The following is a 12,939-nucleotide window of genomic DNA, read 5'->3' on the forward strand; positions in this document are numbered from 1 at the left end:
GGTTCTGGTCTGTTTGCGGTGCGTTAAACGGGGAGTTTGGTCTGTCACTGTGAAGTGGGCGTAACCCTTACACTACCTGATCGATACAACATCATACCTGATCGTATACACACACTGGATGTTTTAAAGCACGTTATTCCAAACAATTTAGGAATGTTAGGTGATTTATGCCCTTTATGGATTAAAACCCGACTCTGCGTCAACTACGTAATTTTCCATGGGAGTTTTGCCATGGATCCCCATCCGGCATGCCACAGTCCAGGTGTTAGTCCCCTTGAAACAACTTTTCCATCACTATTGTGACCAGAAAGAGTCCCTGTGGGTTTTAAAATTCGCCTGCCTATTGAAGTCTCTGGCGGTTCGCAATGTTCGCCGGTTCGCGAACATTTGCCGATGTTCGCCGTTCGCAAACATTAAATTTTATGTTTGCGACATCACTAGTGCCATATAGGGATATCTTGCAGCGCTGTCTCAATGCCAATACAAGGCTGCTCATTGTGAGTACATTTCTACTAGGCTGTTATTACACTTCATATGCTACACTTAGATGGCACTTGTGTTTCCTTCTCAGCCATCCACAAGTTTCTTCTTTCTTGCACACTGAGCTGCCACCTTCAATGAGCTGCATATGGACTTGTACTATGGATTGTCTATGGACCTAATTGTTGTTTTTTTCTATTTATTATCCCGATCGTTACCAAAGGGGCTCAGTCATATCTCCCTTTTTTGCACCAAAAAGTTTGTGCTTTTTTGTTATGGTAAGAGTAAAGATAATTTTGGTGCTGTGCTATTAGAGTGGTTTACTGTGAAGTATACAGTTTCTCACAAAAGTAAGTACACCCATCACGTTTTTGTAAATCTTTTATTCTATCTTTTCACGTGACAACACTGAAGTAATGACACTTTGCTACAATGTAAAGTAGTGAGTGTACAGCTTGTATAACAGTGTAAATTTGCTGTCCCCTCAAAATAACTCAACACACAGCCATTAATGAATTAACCACTGGCAACAAAAGTGAGTACACCCCTAAGTGACAATGTCCAAATTGGGTCCAAAGTGTCAATATTTTGTGTGGCCACCATTATTTTCCAGCACTGCCTAAACCCTCTTGGGCATGGAGTTCACCAGAGCTTCACAGGTTGTCACTGGAGTCCTCTTCCACACATCCATGACGACATCGCAGAGCTGGTGGATGTTGAGACCTTGCGCTCCTCCACTTTCTGTTTGTGGATGCCCCACAGATGCTCAATAGGGTTTAGGTCTGGAGACATGCTTGGTCAGTCCATCACCTTTACCCTTAGCTTCTTTAGCAAGGCAGTGGTCGTCTTGGAGGTGTGTTTGGGGTCGTTATCATGCTGCGGCCCAGTCTCTGAAGGGAGGGAATCATGCTCTGCTTCAGTATGTCACAGTACATGTCGGCATTCATGGTTCCCTCAATGAACTGTAGCTCCCCAGTGCTGGAAGCACTCATGCAGCCCCAGACAATGACAATCCTACCACCTTGCTTGACTGTAGGCAAGACACACTTGTCTTTGTACTCCTCCTGGTTGCCGCCACACACGCTTGACACCATCTGCACCGAATACGTTTATGTTGGTCTCATCAGACCACAGGAGATGGTTCCAGTAATCCATGACCTTAGTCTGCTTGTCTTCAGCAAACTGTTTGTGGGCTTTCTTGTGCATCATCTTTAGAAGAGGCTTCCTTCTGGGATGACAGCCATGCAGACCAATTTGATGCAGTGTGCAGCGTATGGTCTGAGCACTGACAGGCTGACCCCCCCACCCCTTCAACCTCTGCAGCAATGCTGGCAGCACTCATACGTCTATTTCCCAAAGACAACCTCTGGATATGACGCTGAGCACGTGCACTCAACTTCTTTGGTCAACCATGGTGAGGCCTGTTCTGAGTGGAACTTGTCCTGTTAAACCGCTGTTTGGTCTTGGCCACCATGCTGCAGCTCAGTTTCAGGGTCTTGGCAATCTTTTTATAGCCTAGGCCATCTATATGTAGAGCAACAATTCTTTTTTTCAGATCCTCAGACAGTTCTTTGCCATGAGGTGCCATGTTGAACTTCCAGTGACCTTGTGACACTAATGAGTCACATGACATCGGGGAGGGAAAATATCTAATTGGGCCCAATTTGGACAATTTGGGTGTACTCACTATTGTTGCCAGCGGTTTAGACATTAATGGCTGTGTGTTGAGTTATTTTGAGGGGACAGCAAATTTACACTGTTATACAAGCTGTACACTCACTACTTTACATTGTAGCAAAGTGTAATTTCTTCAGTGTTGTCACATGAAAAGATAGAATAAAATATTTACAGAAATCTGAGGGGTGTGCTCACTTTTGTGAGATACTGTATATACAGAGGATGTAATTATTGTAGAATACAATCTGAGGACACGGTCATTGTAAAGGAGGTTTTGTATCCATATTTTGCATTGCTCACTTTGCTGATCCGGATGCGAGTCTCTGAGTTGCAAACAAGACACATTTTCTTCTCCTTTAAGTCAGCAATTTCCTGGAAACAGAAAAACTTCCCTGGAGTAAAATCCAGAGTCGGCCATATGGAGCCGGCACATCATTTATCATAATCGCATTTTTCCTCCAGATATTGGGAACGAAGAGCAGAGCTGCACCAAATTCTTAAAGGGCAACACCAACCAAAACTAATGCTGTGCTGTTAGGGAGTTAACGCTGTCAGTGTCTCACTTCTACATTCCCCAATTCTTTGGGGTTTTTTTGTTTTGTTTTATGTAATCTGCATTATAGAGCATGTATCAATGGAGTGCCACACCTTCATCTTAGCAATGGCTGCAGTTGGTGGGCAGATCCCCAATTTTTTTTAGCAATGGCTGCAGTTGGTGGGCAGATCTCCAATTTTTAGCAATGGCTGCAGTTGGTGGACAGATCCCGAATTTTTTAGCAATGGCTGCAGTTGGTGGGTAGATCCCCAATTTTTTAAACATATTGGACTAGGTGGGACTTTAAATGAGACCCAAGCTGATGTTGCCCGGCGTCTCCATCCCTATAACAAGAAACAAAATGAGGTTGAAGAATTGTAAGAGGTGCATGAAAGTCAGCCAGCCCCCAGTCTGATGTACTCACCCTCCAGTCTGTCACCAACCAAATAAAACCTGTCTCTTGGTACAAAGAACAGGGGTTTAGTTGACACACATTTGCAAACGCATGTGAAAGCTGCAGAGCCACTTCACGGCACCCTGTTAAATCTGCAGTCCTACACTCTTAATTTAGTGTCCTCACACTGGAGGCACATGGCCGCTAATGGGTGGATGGGGGAACAGATGAGAGGGAGACAGCCCAACCTCCCCCAACCCATCCCCATCCACAACTGGCTGTTGTCTCAAAGACTCAAATAATTAGGTTTATAACCATGGTGCAAACTGGAAAAGACCAGCTGAAAAGCATTACACCTCCATCCCCTTGGTGGATGCAGCATATAGATAGGAAGGGATTTTATGTATGGGGCATGGCCTGTAAAGCACACTGCCTTTGAAATCCCTAATTTCCTCCTTGGGACTTTATGTGAGAAAAGCAGGTCATGCTATTGGTCTCCATCCCTGTATACGGAAAACACTAAGGTCAAATCAAAACTGCATCCACCAAAAACGCACGAAAATCGCACGGTGGGACTTTATATGAGGCACCAAGCTGTAAGCAAAGCGTCTCCATCCCTGGTTGCTTAAACATATTGGACTAGGTGGGACTTTAAATGAGACCCAAGCTGGTGTTGCCCGGCGTCTCCATCCCTATAACAAGAAACAAAATGAGGTTGAAGGATTGTAAGAGGTGCATGAAAGTCAGCCAGCCCCCAGTCTGATGTACTCACCCTCCAGTCTGTCACCAACCAAATAAAACCTGTCTCTTGGTACAAAGAACAGGGGTTTAGTTGACACACATTTGCAAACGCATGTGAAAGCTGCAGAGCCACTTCACGGCACCCTGTTAAATCTGCAGTCCTACACTCTTAATTTAGTGTCCTCACACTGGAGGCACATGGCCGCTAATGGGTGGATGGGGGAACAGATGAGAGGGAGACAGCCCAACCTCCCCCAACATGGCTGCAGTTGGTGGGCAGATCCCCAATTTATTTAGGGGGGTACAATGCACATACACACACTGCCAATGATTGGGGGTGTACAATGCACATACACACACTGCCAATGATTGGGGTTGTACAATGCACATACACACGCTGCCAATGATTGGGGGTGTACAATGCACATACACACACTGCCAATGATTGGGGGTGTACAATGCACATACACACACTGCCTATGATTGGGGGTGTACAATGCACATACACATACTGCCTATGATTGGGGGTGTACAATGCACATACACACGCTGCCAATGATTGGGGGTGTACAATGCACATACACACACTGCCAATGATTGGGGGTGTACAATGCACATACACACACTGCCTATGATTGGGGGTGTACAATGCACATACACATACTGCCTATGATTGGGGGTGTACAATGCACATACACACACTGCCTATGATTGGGGTGTACAATGCACATACACATACTGCCTATGATTGGGGATGTACAATGCACATACACACACTGCCTATGATTGGGGGTGTACAATGCACATACACACGCTGCCTATGATTGGGGGTGTACAATGCACATACACACTCTGCCTATGATTGGGGGTGTACAATGCACATACACACACTGCCTATGATTGGGGATGTACAATGCACATACACACACTGCCTATGATTGGGGGTGTACAATGCACATACACACGTTGCCTATGATTGGGGGTGTACAATGCACATACACACACTGCCTATGATTGGGGGTGTACAATGCACATACACACACTGCCTATGATTGGGGGTGTACAATGCACATACACACACTGCCTATAATTAGGGGTGTACAATGCACATACACACACTGCCTATGATTGGGGGGTGTACAATGCACATACACACGCTGCCTATGATTGGGGGTGTACAATGCACATACACACACTGCCTATGATTGGGGGTGTGCAATGCCGGCTTCCTGGCAGACTTGATCCGAACACACCTGAGCCCATCGCTAGTGATAACCCCGGATGATGCCTGAACAAAGATAGCTCAGTCCTTCTAGAGAGAAAAGCAGATCTGTGAATTGTCAGGGGTAGAACGGTGATCTCTATGGGGGGTAATAAATACCCGGAGGTGTTACATTTACACATTTCTTAGCATGTCTGTAAATAACATAAAAAATAACAGATGCTAGCGCCACTTTAAAGGGTAACTCCACTTTTATAGGGAAACAATGAGCAAATAAAAATGAAAAATGAAATAATATAACAGATAATCTCTTCACAATTCATATTGTAATTGAATGTTATTAAAAATTCCCTTTCCTTTCCAATCTGCAGCCACTGTCATTTTCTGTAAAATACAATATGGCCACCTGGAGGCGCTCTGTACACAGATGGTATACAGGCCCCTCCCCCCAGAAATGTAATTTCCTGCTTGTGTGCTTGGCTCACTGATTTCCCCAGAAGTCTGCACTAAGATACAAGTTAGATTTTGGGCTTCCCCCTGCAACACAGATATCATTTTTAGTGAGAAACCCCCAACAGGAAACCACGTGTAAAGGGGTGCAGACCCCGCCTCTTCCCTCATTAGAGCCCTGCAAGTGCAGCAGCTGATTGATAATTATAAAGACACTCAACATTCACTAGGCACATGGACACAGAGGAACAAACTGATATTTCTTGTCCTTTTCAGGTATATAAGCAGAAAGTGAAGCATCTCCTATATGAGCATCAGAACAACATCTCGGAGCTGAGAGCAGAGGGCAGCGTTGCTATGAAGCTGGCACATCAGGATCACCACTCTCAGGAGAGCCTACTACGCAAAGATATGCGCGGACTGCGGGTGGATATCAAGGAGCAGGAGCTGGCCAATGAGATGGTGTTGAAGAATCTCAAAATGGTAAGAGAAAGGGGATGGAGCCAAGCTAAATTCTCAGCTGCAAACATTTGTTCACCGTAAAGCGGAGTTCCACCCCCCCCCCCCACCCCCTCCAAAAATTAGAAGTAGGCAGCTACACACTGTACAGATACTGTAGCTGCTGACTTTTAATATGAGGACACTTACCTGTCCTGGAATTCAGCGATGTCGGCACCGCTGCGGATGTTTCCATTGGCTGTCGGGAGCTGCCACCACCATTGCCGGTAATGGAACATGGCAGTGAAGCCTTGCGGCTTCACAGCCGGGTCCCTACTGTACTGCGCATGCGCGACGCACGCTGCGCTTTTGTACTGAACTAGAAATGGAGGGAGAAGGAGGGGGCCAAACTTCTGATGTACCTCGCCGCAGCGAGGTCCGACAGAAGTGGGGACAGGGCACCTGTCAAAAACAGGTACCCCCCCCCCCCCCCGAAAGGTGCCAATGCCAAATGTGGCACTGGGGGGGAGACAGATAAGAGGAAGTTCCACTTTTGAGTGGAACTCTGCTTTAAGGCCGCTTTCACACTTTGACCCGACTTGAAGCAATCCCTGTGTAATCTGGAGGTCTGCGGACCACAAGTTGCATCAAAGTTGGACCAAAGTAGTGCAGGGACTACTTTGAAGTCGCACAGATATGAACGGTACTCATTGGAAATCATGGGGTACGACTTGTCATGCTAATTTGTAGTCCCAAGTCGCAGGACAAGTCGCACATGTGTGAAAGGGGCCTTTATCCCCACAGAAAATCCCCTTCACAGACTCCTCGTGTATTCCTGAGGTTTTTGTTGTTACATTTCTAATGGCTTCTCATTGTATTTGGCAGAAACAAGACGAAGAGATGACGCGGCAAAGGAACGATTTTGAGAGACAAGTGAAAGGTCAGTACTGTGATGGCGCAGAACGCTCACACACAATGAGGCGGCACACCTTATACTTATACTTATATACATATACTTAGCTCTTACGCCACAATCTCCCCAACTCCATTCACAGAAATCGAAAACAAATACGAGCAGAAAATGCGCATTCTGCGAGATGAGCTGGATCTGCGCAGGAAGACGGAGATTCACGAAGTGGAGGAGAGGAAGAACACACAAATTAATACTCTGATGAAAAACCATGAAAAGGCCTTCAGTGACATCAAAAATTACTACAATGACATCACACTGAATAATCTGGCTCTAATCAACTCACTTAAGGTAAAGTGACAGGAAGTATAGACTCCATTATATACCAAAGCAGCCCACTTCATCTAAATGAAACATAGAATAATAGGGGTTTATTTTTAAAGAATCTGTCCCCCCAACACCCCCCCCCCCCAATATGTGTCTGCTGTTCTCTCCTTCCCCCACCCCCCCAATATGTGTCTGCTGTACCATGTACTGGTATTAGGAAGTCTCCTGTTCTCTCCTCCTCCCACCCTCCCCCGATATGTGTCTGCTGTACCATGTACTGGTATGAGGAAGTCTCCTGTTCTCTCCTCCCCATCCTTTCCTCCTGATATGCGTCTGCTGTACCATGCACAGGTATGAGGACGTCTCCTGTTCTCTCTCCCCCCCCCCCCAATATGTGTCTGCTGTACCATGTACTGGTATGAGGAAGTCTCCTGTTCTCTTCCCCCCCCCGATTTGTGTCTGCTGTACCATGTACTTGTATGAGGAAGTCTCCTGTTCTCTCCCCCCCCCCCGATATGTGTCTGCTGTACCATGTACTGGTATGAAGAGGTCTCCTGTTCTCTCCCCCCCCCCCCCGATATGTGTCTGCTCTACCATGTACTGATATGAAGAGGTCTCCTGTTCTCTCCCCCCCCCCGATATGTGTCTGCCCTACCATGTACTGATATGAAGAGGTCTCCTGTTCTCTCCCCCCCCCCCCCGATATGTGTCTGCTCTACCATGTACTGATATGAAGAGGTCTCCTGTTCTCCCCCCCCCCCCCCGATATGTGTCTGCTGTACCATGTACTGGTATGAAGAAGTCTCCTGCTCCCCCCCCCCCCCCCAATATGTGTCTGCTGTACCATGTACTGGTATGAGGAAATCTCCTGTTCTCTCCTCACCCTTCCCCACCCCCTGATATATGTCTGCTGTACCATGTACTGGTATGAAGAAGTTTCTTGTTCTCTTTGTAGTGCTTCCTTTATGTGAAATCTCTGGTGATCCCTGGTCCCTCTGCTTTCCTATTATATACTGACCAAACAAGGCATGAGAGTACAGTGTGGTCAGTTCTCTAGCTGGGAGCTAATCCAATGATGAGACTTGTGCTGACATTACCCCCCCCCCCCCCCGCATAGCCATTCACTCCTCCCCCAGCGCCTTATGCAGCTGAGAACAGAGGTCATGCGATCCTAAAAGGGGTAAAAAAGGTGTTTATTTTTTTTTTTATCTATACAAAAATGTTTTGCCTTTAATTTCTATTTTAAACTGAATGGGTTGTTTTTACAAAGTGTATAATTGAAGGTAGGGTAACATGGAGCTGTATTTTCCGGTACATCACTCACTGGGAGATTGCTGCCATCCTTTTTCCTTCATTGACGGCTTCTATAGAGCTACTGACCAGAAATCATACATCCTTCTCAGAGGTCTCCTTTTCTGGTATTGTCAAAAGAGGGTCAGCAACAGCAGCCACCATTGGTTGTCCAGGACGCAACTACTGTAAGATTGAGCAATCAGATTGTGACAGTAGCTGGCTTAACGGTTTTTCCAATGCAGATGTGGGGGGGTCAGTGCTGATATAGACACAGGTATGATTCACATTATAGTTGGTGGCAGTAAAATCGTGCTGAACACCTGAACAAGTCATACATGAAGCCCTCGTTCACACAGAACACGGCTTTGAAATCGTGCAACTTCATCTGAGATTGACCTGTTAAATCACATGAAAAATCGCTTCAACATGAACGAGGGCAAACTACTTCTCAAATCGTACTACTCGAAATCGTATCTATTAGGACACTGCCAAAGAAACACATTCGATTCTACTTCAGGTACGATTTGTAAGTCGTATGTCGTGCCCGAAGTTGTACCGGTGTGACCGAGGGCTAAATCAGATATAAAAGGCAAAACATTTGTGTATAGATATAAAAAAAAAATGTAAAATTATAAATACCTTTCTTCGTCAGGAGACTTTCTCATACCAGTACATGGTACAGCAGACACATATTGGGGGAGGAGAGAACAGGAGACTTCCTCATACCAGTACATGGTACAGCAGACACATATTGGGGGGGGGGGGGGGTGGGAGGAGAGAACAGGAGGCTTCCTCATACCAGTACATGGTACAGCAGACACATATCGGGGGGGGGATGGAACAGGAGACTTTCTCATACCAGTACATGGTACAGCAGCCATGTATCGGGGGGGGGGGTGGGGGGAGGAGAGAACAGGAGACTTCTTCATGCCAGTACATGGTACAGCAGACACATATCAGGGGAGGATGGGGGGAGGAGAGAACAGGAGACTTTCTCATACCAGTACATGGTACAGCAGACACATATCAGGGGGGGGTGGGGGCAGGAGAGAACAGGATACTTCTTCATGCCAGTACATGGTACAGCAGACACATATCAGGGGAGGATAGGAGACTTCTTCATACCGGTACATGGTACAGCAGACACATATCGGGGGGGGGGGGAAGGGGGAGGAGAGAACAGGAGACTTCTTCATACCAGTACATGGTACAGCAGACACATATGTGGGGGGGGGGGGGAGAGAACAAGAGACTTCTTCATACCAGTACATGGTGGTACAGCAGACACATATGGGGGGGTGAGAACAGGAGACTTCTTCATACCAGTACATGGTACAGCAGACACATATTGGGGGGGGGGGGGAGGTGGTGGGAGAAGAGAACAGGAGACTTCTTTATACCGGTACATGGTACAGCAGACACATATCGGAGGTGAGGGGAGGAGAAGAGACTTCTTCATACCAGTACATGGTACAGCAGACATCAGCGAAGGCCATGTTGGTACACCCCGCACTGCTCAGCGGAGGCCATGTTGGTACATCCCGCACTGCTCAGCGGAGGCCATGCTGGTACACCCCGCACTGCTCAGCGGAGGCCATGCTGGTACACCCCGCACTGCTCAGCGGAGGCCATGCTGGTACACCCCGCACTGCTCAGCGGAGGCCATGCTGGTACGCGACATCTACTGTCCTATTTGTGAACTGCAGTTTATCGGATAAGCTAAAAGCTGTTGTATCTCCAAAAGGTACATCCCGCACTGCTCAGCAGAGGCCATGCTGGTACATCCCGCACTGCTCAGCAGAGGCCATGCTGATACACCCCGCACTGCTCAGCGGAGGCCATGCTGATGCACCCCGCACTGCTCAGCGGAGGCCATGCTGATGCACCCCGCACTGCTCAGCGGAGGCCATGCTGGTACACCCCGCACTGCTCAGCGGAGGCCATGTTGGTACACCCTGCACTGCTCAGCGGAGGCCATGCTGGTACACCCTGCACTGCTCAGCGGAGGCCATGCTGGTACACCCCGCACTGCTCAGCACTAAACCTTTTATGCTTTCAAAATGAAACATCCAAACAACATCACAGATGTCACTATACAATATTTATTTATATACGCTCACTTTATTGCTAAACTTACTTTGAAATTCAAGCCGTAGCTGGGTTTTTCCTGTGGTGACAGAGAGGGCAATAGTCCATTGGTTGGAGGAATTTTGTCTTTGTCTTTTCTCCATCAAATAAAGCCTATTGTGTTCCCGATTCACAGGAGCAGATGGAGGACATGCGGAAGAAGGAAGACCGCCTGGAGAAGGAAATGGCTGACCTCCAGTTACAGAATCGCAGACTTAATGAACCTCTACAGAAGGCTCGGGAGGAGGTGGCAGAACTGCAGAGAAAACTGGCCAACTATAATAAGGACAAGACATCCCTGGCTGTAAGCTTTACATTTCATTAAAGAATATCTGTATCAGTCTTATGGAATCTGTTAGAATGTTAAAGGTGAACTCCAGGCAGACAGCTAAATACTCAGTTGAAACACGCACAATGTATATGGGAAGTGCTTGAGTTTTCAATCGATTTGTACTTCTCACCATCCTGCCCTGTTTTTCACCCTTCAAGTAATTCTATTACTTGGGGTTAAAGTCATCTCGTTAGCCTACCAATCAGAAACAAGCTTCTGCCAGGTATGAAGAGCATGTACCTAGAATTTCCTGTACTTTCATGCAGTGGCTTTCAGCGTCCGCCTTCTGTTAGAATGTCAGGCCATTGGGATCAGTCCATTGAGATCAGGCCATTGAGTTCAGTCAATTGGGATCAGTCCATTGAGATCAGGCCATTGAGTTTAGTCAATTGGGATCAGTCCATTGGGATCAGGCCATTGGGATCAGGCCATTGGGATCAGGCCATTGGGATCAGGCCATTGAGATCAGGCCATTGGGAATCAGGCCAACCTTAGGCATTTCCAGGTAGTGCTAAAACCTGCCCACCTCTAACTCCTCCCAAACATTGCTGATGGCCAATGAGGCAAACCGTTATAATGATGGGCCAATAGGAATGTATGTCTCCAAAAGAAAAATTATAATTCCCTCGCTGCATTTACAACCTTGATATATGTACCTCCTAATCAGCACCAAAGTCCGCTCATGGCGGTCCTGTCTTCCTGGGAATCAGAGGATAGAACTTCCACCATGCATCCCCGAATAGGACCACCTAGGATCATAAACAACTGTGACCACAAATGGATGCACAAAGGATTGCTGTCCTCTTCGGTCTAAAATTGAAAAATAACAAGATGCACCAGCCTAGTGCATTACCGTAAAGGACTTTAATAAATAATAGTAAAACTCTCAATTATACTCACAAGGAGAGAATATTCACGGGCTCAGAGGAAGAGGGCAAGTCCCTCGAAACACGTCAGCTGTGCCCATTGGACTGGCACACGTCTGGAGTTGCTTTGTGTTTTTGCCTGTGAATATTCTCTCCTTGTGAGTATAATGGAGAGTTTTACTATTATTTTTTAAAGTCCTGTACAATAATGCTCTAGGCTGGTGCGTCTTCTTCCTAGTTTTAAATTGTAATGTGTACCTCCTACCTTTTAGGAAAGTCCCTATTGGCCGTAACACGTCATGTGAGCGGGGCAGTGACATCACCAAACACTATTCTGCGGTGGTAGAGTGGACACTAGGGATTCACTGGAAGTGGATTTCTGTGAAGATTTATATCACATAGCATTGGACTGAGCACACAGGGGCCCAGAGACAGGCAGCATACAGAGGAACCAATCTCCTCCATTTTCCTCCTGCAGCTACAGAAGGAAAAAGGAGGACAGCGATTTCTCTACATGCTGCCCCCACCGCCCCTCCTATCCAGGTGTACAGGGGAGCCGCACAGGGCCCCTGGAGCATGGGGCCCGGTTGCAATTGCAACCCCTGCAACCACTGAAGTTACGCCCGTGTCCAGAACACTGAGTTTATTCAGGAACACAAAAGAACCTTTAAAGCGCAGGCAGCGGGAGCATAACGCATCAATAGAGGCAGGACGGAGGAAGCAGGCCCTGGGCTGGTGGTGAGTAGAGAGTGGCGCTTCAGGCCTACCTGTCAAAATTTTTATTTGAAAATGCTACTGAAGAGCACATTTATTGAGACCTGACAGCTAATCACCAGCCATCCAGTCTGCAAAGAATATCATTCACACTGACTACATATAGCAAGGTAATTGGAGACCAGAAATGAAATTTTAGCCATAAGAGATCCCCTGCACCTTACCCAGGAATTGACAGGAGGAGGAAGCCCTGCTAAAGGGAGAGATGCAATGCTTTTGATTACATCCACCTGGTAAGAGGCTTTACATATCCTTATCACGAGGTGTGGGAAAAGTGTATCACCTCTCACAACACCAGGAGTCAATATCTTTGAGGTGGCTGTTCTTCTGCCCATAGAACTTCTACACTAAAGCCCCGCACACACGTACCGATT

At 46.9% G+C, this 12,939-nt stretch overlaps 1 protein-coding gene across 2 annotated transcripts in view; it reads left to right on the top strand.

The window, feature by feature from the left end:
* LOC309565794 (dynein regulatory complex subunit 4-like) overlaps positions 1 to 12,939 on the top strand; it is a 69,936-nt gene that overhangs the window by 11,618 nt on the left and 45,379 nt on the right. For both annotated transcript variants that reach the window (XM_082270789.1, XM_082270790.1), the window contains exons 4-7: positions 5,776 to 5,982; positions 6,823 to 6,877; positions 6,993 to 7,198; positions 10,731 to 10,898. In XM_082270789.1, the coding sequence (XP_082126915.1) occupies positions 5,776 to 5,982; positions 6,823 to 6,877; positions 6,993 to 7,198; positions 10,731 to 10,898 (636 nt within the window). The remainder of the gene's footprint in view (positions 1 to 5,775; positions 5,983 to 6,822; positions 6,878 to 6,992; positions 7,199 to 10,730; positions 10,899 to 12,939) is intronic.

The sequence above is a fragment of the Pelophylax lessonae genome, assembly GCF_965119305.1.
Source record: "Pelophylax lessonae genome assembly, chromosome: 10".
Lineage (NCBI taxonomy): Eukaryota > Metazoa > Chordata > Amphibia > Anura > Ranidae > Pelophylax > Pelophylax lessonae.